At 49.5% G+C, this 14,054-nt stretch overlaps 2 protein-coding genes across 2 annotated transcripts; both read right to left on the minus strand.

Annotated features, from left to right (window-relative positions):
• Positions 1-1,618: 1,618 nt before the first annotated feature.
• LOC132575828 (olfactory receptor-like protein DTMT) lies at positions 1,619-2,572 on the minus strand. Its single transcript, XM_060244516.1, has one exon. It carries the CDS (start codon positions 2,570-2,572, stop codon positions 1,619-1,621), a length of 954 nt encoding a protein of 317 aa, XP_060100499.1.
• A 10,149-nt stretch (positions 2,573-12,721) lies between these two features.
• On the minus strand, positions 12,722-13,701 carry LOC132575829 (olfactory receptor 1F1-like). The gene has a single exon (XM_060244517.1). The coding sequence runs from the start codon at positions 13,688-13,690 to the stop codon at positions 12,722-12,724; it is 969 nt and encodes a 322-aa protein (XP_060100500.1). The 5' UTR covers positions 13,691-13,701.
• Between the last annotated feature and the right edge of the window lie 353 nt (positions 13,702-14,054).

The raw sequence follows: 14,054 nt of genomic DNA on the forward strand, positions 1-14,054 counted from the left end.
CCTTCCGGCCGTTCGCGTCCAGGAAGGACGAGCTATCGACACACAAGGGGTGCATACTCTGGGGTAGCAGGGTGGTGGTTCCCCCCCCCCTTGCGCAGGCAGGTATTGGAGGATCTCCACGAGACCCACCCGGGCATCGTGAGAATGAAAGCCCTGGCACGGAGCTACGTGTGGTGGCCAGGCATGGATGAGGAAATAGAAGGGTGGGTAAGAAGGTGCCAACCATGCCAGGAGTCCAGACCCAACCCGCCGTCCGCCCCGACCCACAGGTGGGAATCGAACGGGCGGCCATGGTCCCACCTCCATGTGGATTTCGCGGGGCCGCATCAGGGCCAGATCTTCTTTATACTGGTGGACGCATACACGAAATGGTTGGAGGTAATCCCGGTGGCCTCGACCTCCACCGCAGCAGCAGTCCGGGCGCTCAGAAGGGTCCTCTGCACACACGGGATCCCCGACACACTAGTAACGGACAATGGCACAGCATTCACCTCCCGGGAATTCCGGGAGTTCACCGACAGATACCTTATAAGGCACATAAGGTCCGCCCCATTCCATCCAGCCACCAACGGCCAGGCGGAGAGGATGGTGCGGACCACCAAGGAAGCCCTGGGCCGTATAGTACAAGGGGAATGGGACTACCGCCTCTCAGCCTTCCTGTTCCACAACAGGATCACCCCAAACCCCATAACCGGTTTCAGCCCCGCAGAACTGCTCATGGGGAGGAAACTGACCACTCGTTTAGATAGGCTACACCCGGACAGGGCGCCAGAGGTCCGCGGGACCCCCGAGGTCAGGGAGGCAGTGAGAGGGTTCTTCCCGGGCGATCCAGTATATGCGAAAAACTTTTCAAGCGGCCCCGAGTGGTTAGCGGGAAGGGTTTTGAGGGTGACAGGCTCCCGGTCCTACGAGGTAACCACCGCCGGAGGCCAGGTGCTGAGACGGCACATCGACCAGCTGCGCCGCCGCACCCCACCCGAGGAGTCAGCAGAGGGAGAAAGCAGGGAACCGCCGGTCACGGTACCGCCAGAAGAGGCGCCGCCAATACAGGAGCTACCAACGTATGATGCCCCCGGAGCCGCGGAACCAGAACCGGAGCCAGTACCCGACGCGGGCGGGCAACAGCCAGAAACGGCGCCTCCCACATCGGGATCGGGCCCCCCACCAACGGCAACCCCGAGGAGATCAACACGGGAGCGCCGAACACCAGGGTACCTAAAGGACTATGTCGTTTAAACTAGGAGGGGAGGAGTGTAGAGTATCGGACTCAGCGCAAGCGCCGCGCGACCTGAGGGCGCACGCAGGTCGCCGTGCGCTGCGCGGGAAAAGCCCCGCCAATCCAGACCAAGGGCGGGAAGTTTAACTGGCCAGGATTGGGCTGGCCAGCGAAGGGGATGTTCCGGGATGCATGTATAAATTAGCGGACCCGGCCGCGTCTGCCTCGTTCTGTAATGTACCAGCGAATAAAGAATAAGCTTCCACCACGACTCGTCTCCCAGTACATTACAGCTTCGCTATATCCAACAATAGCAAAATAACAGCCCAGGTAACAGCACAGTTCACAGAGCTCTAAAGCTACATAGCTCTCAAGGGGAACACAAAACATCTCTCTCTTTCCCTAACTTGTGGCGTGGTGATGTGTAGACGTCTTCTGGCTTCTCACAACCTTCTTCAGGGCCCCTTTGACCTCCTTGTTGCGGAGGCTGTAGATGAGGGGGTTCAGCATTGGCGCGACTATGCAATACATGATGGAGACCCACGTAGAATTCTCTGGGGAGTCCCCTGCGCTGGAACGGTTGTAGTTAACTAGCGCATTTCCATAGTAAATGACAACAACAATCAGGTGAGAAGCACAGGTGGAAAAAGCTTTGCGCTTCCCAGCACTTGCCATCTTCAAGACGGAGGACAGAATTAAGGAGTAGGAGAGAATAATGAAAAGGAAAGGTCCCCCAGCCACAAAGTAGCTGGCTATGCTGACTGTCATTTCATTAATGTGTGCATCATTGCAAGCAATTCTTATCAGTGGGGGGACGTCGCACAAGATGTGAGGGATCTGGTTGACTCCACAGAAGGACAACGTGGTGCTGAGCGCTGTATGGAGAGCGGAGTCTAGGGCGCCCCAGATCCAACTGGCCAAGGCTAGGATGGTGCACACCTTCGGGCTCATGAGGCGGGAGTAATGCAAAGGTTTACAGATGGCAGCATAGCGATCGTAGGCCATGATAGCCAGTACCCCAGCCTCTGTCCCCGTGAAAGAGATCAGGAAGAACATCTGGGCCATGCACTGGTTGTAGGAGATGGTCTGACGCTGGCGCAAGAAGTTCACCAGGATCTTGGGGACTGTGACGGAGGAGATGCAGATATCTAGGAAGGAGAGATGGCTGAGGAAGTAATACATGGGGGTCCGGAGGCTGGAATCCAGTTGAATCAGAGTAAATATCATGAGGTTCCCCAGCACGGTGACCAAGTAAATGGTTAGGAATGGCAGGAAGAAGTAGATGTGGCTGTTTGGAATGCTGGAGAAACCCAGGAAGACGAACTCCACCACTTGCGTCTGGTTCCTCCCTCCCATTGAGAGTTCAGAACTCACCTGCAAGGAGAGAAAAACGGATGGAGAAAACACACCTTAGGTACCATGATGAGCCACGACTCTAAGCATCCTCTCACTCTCTCCACAAGATGATGTCTCCGTTTATTCGCTCATGCATTTGAACACCTTTGAAGAAGAACAAAACTGCAGGCTGATATTTATCCATCAAAAAATCATCGTGTTCTCTGCATCATCTGTCATGTCCCTGGTTATGCAAAACTTCCAATTTAACCCCAACTCACCATCTGAAGGGAACTGTTTTCCAGCTCTCATGATATAGAAGAAGTAGAAGATTGCAGATTTATACCCTGCCCTTCTCTCTGAATCAGCAAGCGGATTACAATCTCCTATATCTTCTTCCCCCGCAACAGACACCTTGTGAGGTGGGTGGGGCTGAGAGAGCTCTGACAGAAGTTGCGCTTTCAAGGACAACTCCTACAAGAGCGATGGCTGACCCAGCAGCTGCAAGTGGAGGAGTGGGGAATGAAACCCGGTTCTCCCGGCTAAGAGTCCACACACTTAAATACTACACCAAACTGATAGTCAGTCATGCCCTGATGCACACTCCCTAGCTGTCCCAAAAAGTATCCATACTTTCCTCCCCCATACTTGGATTTCCACCTAAATGCATTTATGTATTCTGCTGTTTCAAGTCCTAGGTTTCCATGACTCTGCACTTAGCTACTTCTTTTCCTACCTGCGAATTCTCGTTCATTCCCCTCAACCATTGATGGGGTGGGGTGAAGTGTATCCTTTCCCCTCTTCTGTGGCATCTCACTTCCTTATAATCAAAGCACGCTTGTCCTTGAGTGTCTTCATCCACTCTCATAGTGTTCATGACCATCTTCACACTGATGATATCTCTGAGCTTTCCCCTCCTTCCAGCCCCACAGCTCCGATGGTCAGACTGGGATTTCCATTTGGATGTCTGCATGACCATTGCAAGCTCTCATTCTCTCAGGATATTTCCTGGACTCAACCTTCTCTTTCCTCTCGAGCCTTCCTCTCTGCCCCATCTGCAAGGTGAGGGTCACCTTCCTTCCTTCAGAACAGGCATGACGCATTAGCTCCATCCATGACTCTTGCTCTTTCTCTCATTTCGTGTCTCCAAGGAAGACTGCTTCCTTATGCATGTGATGCATGGGATGGAGAAAGTAGAGAAAGAAGTCCTTTTCTCCCTTTCTCACAATGCAAGAACTCGTGGGCATTCAATGAAATTACTGAGCAGTCAGGTTAGAACAGATAAAAGGAAGCACTTCTTCACCCAAAGGGTGATTAACATGTGGAATTCACTGGCACAAGAGGTGGTGGCGGCTACAAGCATAGCCTGTTTTAAGAGGGGATTGGATAAAAGTATGGAGCAGAGGTCCATCAGTAGCTATTAGCTACAGTGTGTGTGTATATATATATATGTTGTATATATATTTTGGCCACTGTGTGATACAGAGTGTTGGACTGGATGGGCCATTGGCCTGATTCAACATGGCTTCTCTTACGTTCTTACGTGACACAGAGTGTTGGAGTGGATGGCCCACTGGCCTGATCCAGCATGGCTTCTCTTATGTTCTTATGTGACACAGAGTGTTGGACTGAATGGGCTATTGGCCTGATCCAACATGGCTTCTATTATGTTCTTATGTGACACAGAGTGTTGGACTGGATGGGCCACTGGCCTGATCCAACATGGCTTCTCTTATGTTCTTATGTGACACAGAGTGTTGGACTGGAGGGGCCATTGGCCTGATCCAACATGGCTCCTCTTATGTTCTTATATGACACAGAGTGTTGGACTGGATGGGCCACTGGCCTGATCCAACATGGCTCCTCTTATGTTCTTATGAGACACAGAGAGTTGGACTGGATGGCCCACTGGCCTGATCCAACATGGCTCCTCTTATGTTCTTATGTTCTTTATTTTCCTGCTGTCTCTCAGGCTTGGAGGTTTCTCTGGTATGCCTCCACCAATGTTCCCTGTAATCTACAGAGTCTTGTGAGCAAAATGTCGACTTTGTGAGCTGCTGGCATTATCGCTGCGGGCTACTGCATCAATCAGTGTGCTCTGGGGTCATCCTTCCTGAGCTAAGACAAAAAATGTGTGAGCTGGAGGCTAAAAATCTGTGAGCTAGCTCACGCTAACTCCGCTTAGAGGGAATGCTGGTCTCTACCTCTCTTGAAACTGGAAGCCATCTACATTTCCCCCCATCCCACGTGTCTCCCTCTTTGCTTTTTGCCTTCCTTCTTTCATCTTTAGATGGGAGACTCTTTGGTGAAGTGACCTTCCGTCTTCTGCTCTGTTATGGGCTATAGTATTATCATAGGCAGTGGGGATGATGGTAAAGGATGAAGGTCAACTTCAGGTTGGTCGCCCAAGGATCAGTGGGTTTTACAGAATATTACAAGAGGAGAAGAAGAAAATGACAATGTTTTTATATCCTGCTTTTGCCTACCTCACAGCGGCCCCGTGGCGCAGAGTGGTAAAGCAGCAGTACTGCAGTACTGTGATCTGAACTCTCTGCTCACAACCTGAGTTCTATTCCAGCGAAAGCTGGTTCAGGTAGCCGGCCCAAGGTTGACTCAGCCTTCCATCCTTCCGAGGTCGGTAAAATGAGGACCCAGCTTGCTGGGGGGAAAGTGTAGGTGACTGGGGAAGGCAATGGCAAACCACCCCGTAAAAAGTCTGCTGTGAAAACATTGTGAAAGCAACGTCACCTCAGAGTTGAAAATGACTGGTGCTTGCACAGGGGACCTTTCCTTTCCTTTCCTTTCCTTTCCTTTCCTTTCCTTTCCTTTCCTTTCCTTTCCTTTCCTTTCCTTTCCTTTCCTTTCCTTTCCTTTCCTTTCCTTTCCTTTCCCTACCTCAAGGAGTCTCAAAGTGGCGTATAGTTTACCTTCCCTTCCAGTTTGGTGTAGTGGTCGAGTGGGCAGACTGTTATCTGGGAGAACCAGGTTTTATTCCCCACTCCTCCACTTGCAGCTGCTGGTATGGCCTTGAGTTAGCCATAGCCTCTTGTAGGAGTTGTCCTTGAAAGGGCAGTTTCTGGGAGAGCTCTCTCAGCCCCACCCACCTCACAGGGTATCTGTTGTGGCGGGAGAAGATAGAGGAGATTGTAGGCTGCTCTGAGACTCTGTCCTTGGAAGGGCAGCTTCTAAGAGAGCTCTCTCAGCTCCAGCCACCTCACAGGGTATCTGTTGTGACAGGAGAAGATATAGGAAATTCTATGCCCTTCTGAGACTGATTCAGAGAGAAGGGTGGGGTATAAGTGTGCAGACTCTTATCTGGGAGAACCGGGTTTGATTCCTCACTCCTCCACTTGCAGCTGCTGGAATGGCCTTGGGTCAGCTATAGCTCTTGTAGGAGCTTTGGGAATGGCCTTGGGTCAGCTATAGCTCTTGTAGGAGCTTTGAAGTTGTCCTTCAAAGGGCAGTTTCTGGGAGAGCTCTCTCAGCCTCACCCACCTCACAGGGTATCTGTTGTGACAGGAGAACATACAGGAGATTCTATGCCCTTCTGAGACTGATTCAGAGAGAAGGGTGGGGTATAAGTGTGGAGACTCTTATCTGGGAGAACCGGGTTTGATTCCCCACTCCTCCACTTGCAGCTGCTGGAATGGCCTTGGGTCAGCCATTGCTCTCTTATCTGGGAGAACCGGATTTGATTCCCCACTCCTCCACTCGCACCTGCTGGAATGGCTTTGGGTCAGCCATAGCTCCCTTATCTGGGAGAACCGGGTTGGTTCCCCACTCCTCCACTTGCAGCTGCTGGAATGGCCTTGGGTCAGCTATAGCTCTCATTGGTGTTGTCCTTGAAAGGGCAGCTTCTGGGAGAGCTCTCTCAGCTCCTCTCACCTCACAGGGTGTCTCTTGTGGGGGAGGAAGGAAATTGTGAGCCTCTCTGATGTTGTCGTCTTCTTTTCCCTCCCTCCACAACAGTTGCCTTGTGAGGGAGGTGGGACTGAGAGAGTCCTGAGAGAACTGGGGCTGGCCCAGCAGGTTTTCTGTGGAGTGGGGAAGTAGACCCGATTCTCCAGGTTAGATTCTGCCGTTCTCAACTATCACACTATGCTGGTTCTCATTACAAAAGTCAAGAAAGCACTCGATAGCTGAGAATTGATCTGCAGTAGACCTCCCTTAATCATGACAAAACCTAAGCTTGGATTGTGACTGACAGTCTTCAAGGGGACAAAGAGAACAAGTGAAGTGAATAGGGAGTCATGACAATAACAGTGGGTAGAAGTAGGCACCCAAAGGAGTCCTTCCACAGGGCGGTAACAACCCAGGCACACAGCAGAATGACAGGAGCTAAGGAGCCATAACATATGAATTTTGAAGCTGCTTTCTACTGAATCAGACCCCCCTGGGTCCACCCAAGTCAGTCTTGTCTACTCAGACTGGCAGCGGCTCTCCAGGGTCCCAAGCTGAGGTTTTTCACGCCTACTTGCCTGGACCCTTTTAAGTTGGAGATGCCGGGAATGGAACCTGGGATCTCCTGCTTACCAAGCAGATGCTCTACCACTGAGCCACCGTCCCTCCCCTAAAGCAAAATAAATTGAACATATGAAGCTGCCTTCTACTGAATCAGACCCCCCTGGGTCCATCCAAGTCAGTCTTGTCTCCTCAGACTGGCAGCAGCTCTCCAGGGTCTCAAGTTGAGGTCTTTCACGCCAACTTGCCTGGACCCTTTTGAGTTGGAGATGCCGGAGATTGAACCTGGGACCTTCTGCTTACCAAGCAGATGCTCTACCACTGAGCCACCATCCCTCTCAATCTGATCAAGCCAATTCTGTGCTCTGAATACAACATCCATTGTCCCTTTGCATCCCTTACAACACCCCTCCCATTTTGGTCTCTATAATGTTCCAGGGCTTGAATGGAACGGCCCTTTTGCAGACCAAGAACCTGAGAAAGGGGGGTTTGACTCTTGCAAGCTCATATCCCCGAAAGCCTTGTTGGTCTCTAAGATCCTACTGACTCAAATCTTTCAAATTCTTCATCTGGGAATCCTTCTTCTAGTTGACCTCAGCAAGGTCCAAAATGCGACTGCTGAGGTCAGTGTAAAAATGCAGTGGACAAATTCAGCATCCAGAATGGTTTAGTTGACCTCTTGCTTATAGAGGCATGGCATTGATAGCATTAATTCAGCCTGTCAGAGGGGCGAAGATCACATCTGTTCTCCATTCTTGTTTGTCTTTCTGTCTAAGAAAAAATATGAGCAGTTTCTGCTAGAAAGCTACTCACCTTTGGCATGGATGGGTGGACGGATGGATGCATGCGTTCTCCTCCAGTTCAGCTCCAGTTCATGTTGGCAAGGGAAACCACGTGGACTTTCACTGCCCCTGCTTCCAGATGGCAAAGTCAGAGCACTGCTTAGCCTGAAGACAACAGCATGATAGAGTTTGGTAGTTCCCAAATGTGGATCCTACTGTAAGTCTGGAAGGTCTCTCTCCATCTTCAACAGGAAGAGCATCTCCCTGTAATTACTTTGTACGAGACTGAGGTTGATTGGAAGCGAGAATACTTTTCTTGGCCTTGGGGCCTTGGGGATGAACCTCAGTTGGAAACCCACAGGGAACGGTGTGTAATTCCTGGAACTATCAAGACTTGGTGGTTCATTAGGGGCTTTTTAGCAGACTCAAGTTATACACAAAGGATATTGCCTCTTAGTGTGAGGGGATAAATAACTTGTACCCACAGAAGTGTCCAGAACATGTGAAGCATAGTCTACCCTGATGGCTTTGGGAAAGCACCAATGAGTTGTGGACTTTCTTCCATGGAGCATACCCTGACTTGAAATCTTCTTACCAGTTTAGACTGCAAACTCACATACTCCCAAGAACTGAGACGAGAAATCTAACCATCTCATAGTCTGTCTGAGGTCTATTGCTGCGTCTTTCTGTCTTCAACGGCCTGCCCTGATATTCCAGAAGCAACCTTGCCTTATCTATCATGCCTTGCTTTCAGATCAAGATTTGAACCATTGTTGGTCTAATCCTATTGTTCTAATCTTTCCAAACAAATTGGGAGAGAGTTGCACAGAAATGGTCCAACAGGGGCTATTAGACAACGGGTATTATCGGAACTCTTTGTCTGGGGCAATGATGCTCTGTATTCTTGGTGCTTGGTGGGGGCACAGTGGGAGGGCTTCTAGTGTCCTGGCTCCACTAGAATCGTAGAATCATAGAGTTGGAAGGGACCTCCAGGGTCTTCTAGTCCAAGCCCTGCACAATGCAGGAAACTCACAAACCCCTCCCCCTAAATTCACAGGATCTTCATTGCTGTCAGATGATCGTGTAGCCTCTGTTTAAAAACCTCTAAGGAAGGAGAGCCCACCACCTCCCCAGGAGGAAGCCTGTTCCAATGAGGAACCGCTCTAAACTTACAAACACCTCCCCCTAAATTCACAGGCTCTTCCTTGCTGTCAGATGGCCCTCTAGCCTCTGTTTAAAAACCTCTAAGGAAGGAGAGCCCACCACCTCACGAGGAAGCCTGTTCCACTGAGGAATCGCTCTACTGGTCAGGAAGTTCTTCCTAATGTTGAGCCGGAAACTCTTCTGATTTAATTTCAACCCACTGGCTCTGGTCCTACCTTCTTGGGCCACAGAAAACAATTCCACACCATCCTTTATATGACAGCCTTTCAAGTACTTGATGATGGTGATCATATCACCTCTCAGCCACATCTTCTCCAGGCTAAGCATCCCCAGCTCCTTCAACCTTTCCTCATAGGACTTGGTCTCCAGACCCCTCCCCATTTTCATCGCTCTCCTCTGGACCCATTCCAGCTTGTCTATATCCTTCTTAAAATGTGGTGCCCCAAACTGAACACAATACTCCAGGTGAGGTCTTACCAGAGCAGAGTAAAGCGAAACCATCACTTCACGTGATCTGGACACTATACTTTTACCAACTTGTCAACAAGGATAGTATGTGGAACCTTCTCAAAAGCCTTACTGAAATCAAGATAAACAATGTCTTCAGCATTCTCCTGATCCAGCTAGCTAGTCACTTTCTCTAAAAAGAGATCAGCTTAGTCTGACATGACTTGTTCTTGAGAAAACCATGCTGGCTCTTAGAAATCACATCCATTCTTTCTAAATGTTCCAGGATCGACTGTTTGATGGCTCTCCTGACGGCACCTGGTTTTTTGACCACTGTGTGACACAGAGTGTTGGACTGGATTGGCCATTGGCCTGATCCAACACGGCTAGTCTTATGTTCTTAAGTCTGGGGCAGTGATGCTCTGTATTCTTGGTGTTTGGGGGAGAAGAGCAGTGGGAGGGCTTCTAGTGCCTTGGCCCTACTGATGGACCTTCTGATGGCACCTGGTTGTTTTTGGCCCCTGTGTGACATAGAGTGTTGGACTGTATTGGCCATTGGCCTGATACAACATGGCTTCTCTTATGTTCTTAAGTCTGGGGTAGTGATGCTCTGTATTCTTGGTGCTTGGGGGGGCGGGGGGTACAGTGGAAGGGCTTCTAGTGTCCTGGCCCCACTGATGGACCTCCTGATGGCATTTGGTGTGGATTTTTTTGGCCACTGTATAACACAAAGTGTTGAACAGGATGGGCCACTGGCTTGATCCAACATGGCTTCTCTTATGTTCTTATGGTTCCACTACAAAGACAGCTCATCTGAAGCTATTTATTTGTTGAAGGAGGTCCATGTCATAAGTGATGTTATTTATTCCTGGTGCTAGGCGGGGCCCACAATGGGAGGGCTTCTAGTGTCCTGGCTCCACTGGTGGACCTCCTAGTGGCACCTGTTTTTTTTTTGTCCACTCTGTGACACAGAGTGTTGGGCTGGATGGGCCATTGGCCTGATCCAACATGGCTTCTCTTATGCTCTTATGTGACACAGAATGTTGGACTGGAGGGGCCATAGGCCTGTTCCAACATGGCTTCTCTTATGTTCTTATGTGACACAGAGTGTTGGACTGGATGGGTCACTGGCCTGATCCAACAGGGCTTCTGTTATGTTCTTATGTGACATAGAGTGTTGGACTGGATGGGCCATTGGCCTGATCCAACATGGCTTCTCTTATGTTCTTATGTGACACAGAGTGTTGGACTGGATGGGCCATTGGCCTGATCCAACATGGCTTCTCTTATGTTCTTATGTGACACAGAGTGTTGGACTGGATGGGCCATTGGCCTGATCCAACAGGGCTTCTGTTATGTTCTTATGTGACACAGAATGTTGGACTGGAGGGGCCATTGGCCTGATGCAACAGGGCTTCTGTTATGTTCTTATGTGACACAGAGTGTTGGACTGGATGGGCCATTGGCCTGATCCAACATGGCTTCTCTTATGTTCTTATGTGACACAGAGTTGGACTGGATGGGCCATTGGCCTGATCCAACAGGGCTTCTGTTATGTTCTTATGTGACACAGAATGTTGGACTGGATGGGCCATTGGCCTGATCCAACAGGGCTTCCCTTCTGTTCTTATGTGACTCAGAGTGGTATGGCCCAATGGGTGAAACTGGTGCAAGCGTGCTTACCTGCCGCACACAAACAGTGGCCTTGGCTCAGCGGCAGAGCATCTGCTTGGCATGCAGAAAGTCCCATGTTCAATCCCTGGCATCTCCAGTTGAAAGGTGGTAAGTGACGTGGAAAACTCCATATGAGACCTTGGAGAGGAGCTCTCACTAGAATCCCCTCTGTATTCTGTGCTCATCATGGCACAGCTTGGTGGTGGTGCCGGGCCCATGAGTGGTCCGCTTGGCTACACCGAGGATAAGGGCCATCTGCATCTTGGCCACATCCTGTTAGAATGCCTCAATGGATGATGTTAAGAACATAAGAATATAAGATAAGCCATGTTGGATCAGGCAATGACCCATCCAGTCCAACACTGTCACACTGTGGCCAAACTCCCCCCCCCTCCCCCAAAAAACCCCAGGTGCCATCAGGAGGTCCATCAGTGGGTCCAGGACACCAGAAGCCCTCCCACTGTTGCCCCCCTCCCTCCAAGCACCAAGAATACAGAGCATCACTGCCCCAGACAGAGAGTTCCAACAATACGCTGTGGCTAACAGTAACTGATGGACCTCTGCTCCAGATGTTTATCCAATCCCCTCTTGAAACTGTCTATGCTTGTACCCGCCACCACCTCCTGTGGCAGTGAATTCCACATGTTAATCACCCTTTGTGTGAAGAAGGACTTCCTTTTATCCGTTCTAACCTGACTGCTCAGCAATTTCATGGAGTGCCCACAAGTTCTCGTATTGTGAGAAAGGGAGAAAAATATTTCTTTTTCTACCTTCTCTATCCCATGCATAATCCTGTAAACCTCTATCATGTCATCCCTCAGTCGACATTTCTTCTTGGATCTCCACTGATAAAAGGGAAAGAGCAACACTCCAAGGTGCAATAATTACCGGTAGCTCTTTTGTGAAGTTGGAATCTTTCGTACACTGTAGATTCTAAATATGTGTGTTATTTTTCGAATCTGCATATAGTGTTCTCAGCCGGTTCTTATACAGCTCTAGTTTGTAGATGTTATGTATTTTTGTAAGGACATTATACGATTTATACAAGTAGCACTTTATTGAATATTTCATTGTAAACAGATTAGATATTTTAGAGCATTTGTGCTGTGAGCTTTTGCTTTTGTACCAGTGTTAGGCAATGGCAGCAGAAACACACAGGCATCTTGGAACACTTCAAAAGATAACAAAATGTTATAATTGCATAAGTTATCCCCACCTCCTTCCAGTGAGAAAAAGAGTGTGTGTTGTGTACTCTTCCTTATGGCTATTGTTTCATTCTTTTTAGTCGTATGCCTTTCTTGCTGTCTTAATTCTTGACTTTGGCTTGCTGACTTAATTCTTGCTCATGTTTTGGTACCCACTTCCCTTTGTCTCTGTTCAGCTCTGTCTTCCTCACTGCTTCAATATGTTCCACGATAGCAGGGGTGGCCAACGGTAGCTCTCCAGATGTTTTTTGCCTACAGCTCCCATCAGCCCCAGCCAGCATGGCTAATGGCTGGGGCTGATGGGAGTTGTAGGCAAAAAACATCTGGAGAGCTACCATTGGCCACCGCTGCACTATAGCAAAATAATGATCCAGTAAATAGTACAGTTCACAGCGTTCTAAAGCTACAGAGCTCTCAGGGGGAACACGAAAAGTCTCTCACTTGCCCCAACTTGTAGTGTGATGAAAACACAGAGGCTTCTTCTGACCTCCCACAATGTTCTTCAGGGCCCCCTTCACCTCCTTGTTGCGGAGGCTGTAGATGAGGGGGTTCAGCATGGGGGACACCATGCAATACATGATGGAGACCAAAGTGTCAGTCTCCAAAGAGTAACCAGCGCTTGAACGGTTGTAGTTCACCAGTGCATTTCCATAGTAAATGACGACAACGAGTAGGTGAGAACCGCAGGTGGAAAAAGCTTTGTGTTTCCCAGTGGTGGAACGGATCTTCAAGATGGAGGACAGAATTAAGGAGTAGGAGAGAAGGATGAAGAAGAAGGGTCCTCCAGCCACAATATAGCTTGCTATGTGGACTGTTATTTCATTGACATGTGCATCATTGCAAGCAATTTTCAGGAGTGGGGGGATATCGCAGAAGATGTGATCAATCTGGTTGACTCCACAAAAGGACAACATGGTGCTGAGCATTGTTTGAAGAGTGGAGTTTAGAGCACCCCAGATCCAAGTGGCCAAGGCTAGGATGGTGCACACCTTGGGGCTCATGAGGCGGGAGTAATGCAAAGGTTTACAGATGGCAGCATAGCGATCACAGGCCATGACAGCCAGCAGCGCAGCCTCTGCCCCCGTGAAAGAGAGCAGGAAGAACATCTGGGCCATGCACTGGTTGTAGGAGATGGTCTGTCGCTGGCGCAAGAAGTTCACCAGGATCTTGGGGACCGTGACGGAGGAGATGCAGATATCTAGGAAGGAGAGATGGCTGAGGAAGTAATACATGGGGGTACGGAGGCTGGGATCCAGTTGAATCAGAGTAAATATCATGAGGTTCCCCAGCACGGTGACCAAGTAAATGGCTAGGAATGGCAGGAAGAGGTAGATGTGCCTGTTTGGAATGCCGGAGAAACCCAGGAAGACAAACTCCACCACTGGCGTCTGGTTCCTCCCTCCCATTGAGAGTTCAGAACTCACCTGCAAGGAAAAAGAATCCACTGAGAGAAGACATATTGCAAATTGTCATGTGGAAGAAATGGGGCTCTTGGAATAATATCCCATTTGGACACTGGAGGTGTTACTGATCTATGACTTCTCCTGTGGTTTTTGCCTCCTAGCTCATCTAAATCTGCTGTCTCCAGCGTCCCTGATTCTATCCTCAGTACCAAAGAGACAAGGTCTCTTCTGTGTCCTCCTCACCCTGAGACTTTCATACAGCTGGTCTGTCTTGCTTGAGGAGTAAGGGTTTCATGACCTTCTCCTCAGCTGGTTCTCCTCCTATCTGTAATGGTTACACACTATTTGAAGGGGGGTGGGCATCCAC

This window comes from Heteronotia binoei, chromosome 8, assembly GCF_032191835.1.
Source record: "Heteronotia binoei isolate CCM8104 ecotype False Entrance Well chromosome 8, APGP_CSIRO_Hbin_v1, whole genome shotgun sequence".
Taxonomy (NCBI): Eukaryota; Metazoa; Chordata; class Lepidosauria; order Squamata; family Gekkonidae; genus Heteronotia; species Heteronotia binoei.

Bases quoted from the DNA above. Each gene is read 5' to 3' on its own strand.
- LOC132575828 (XM_060244516.1), bottom strand. From the start codon at position 2,572: ATGGGAGGGAGGAACCAGACGCAAGTGGTGGAGTTCGTCTTCCTGGGT.
- LOC132575829 (XM_060244517.1), bottom strand. From the start codon at position 13,690: ATGGGAGGGAGGAACCAGACGCCAGTGGTGGAGTTTGTCTTCCTGGGT.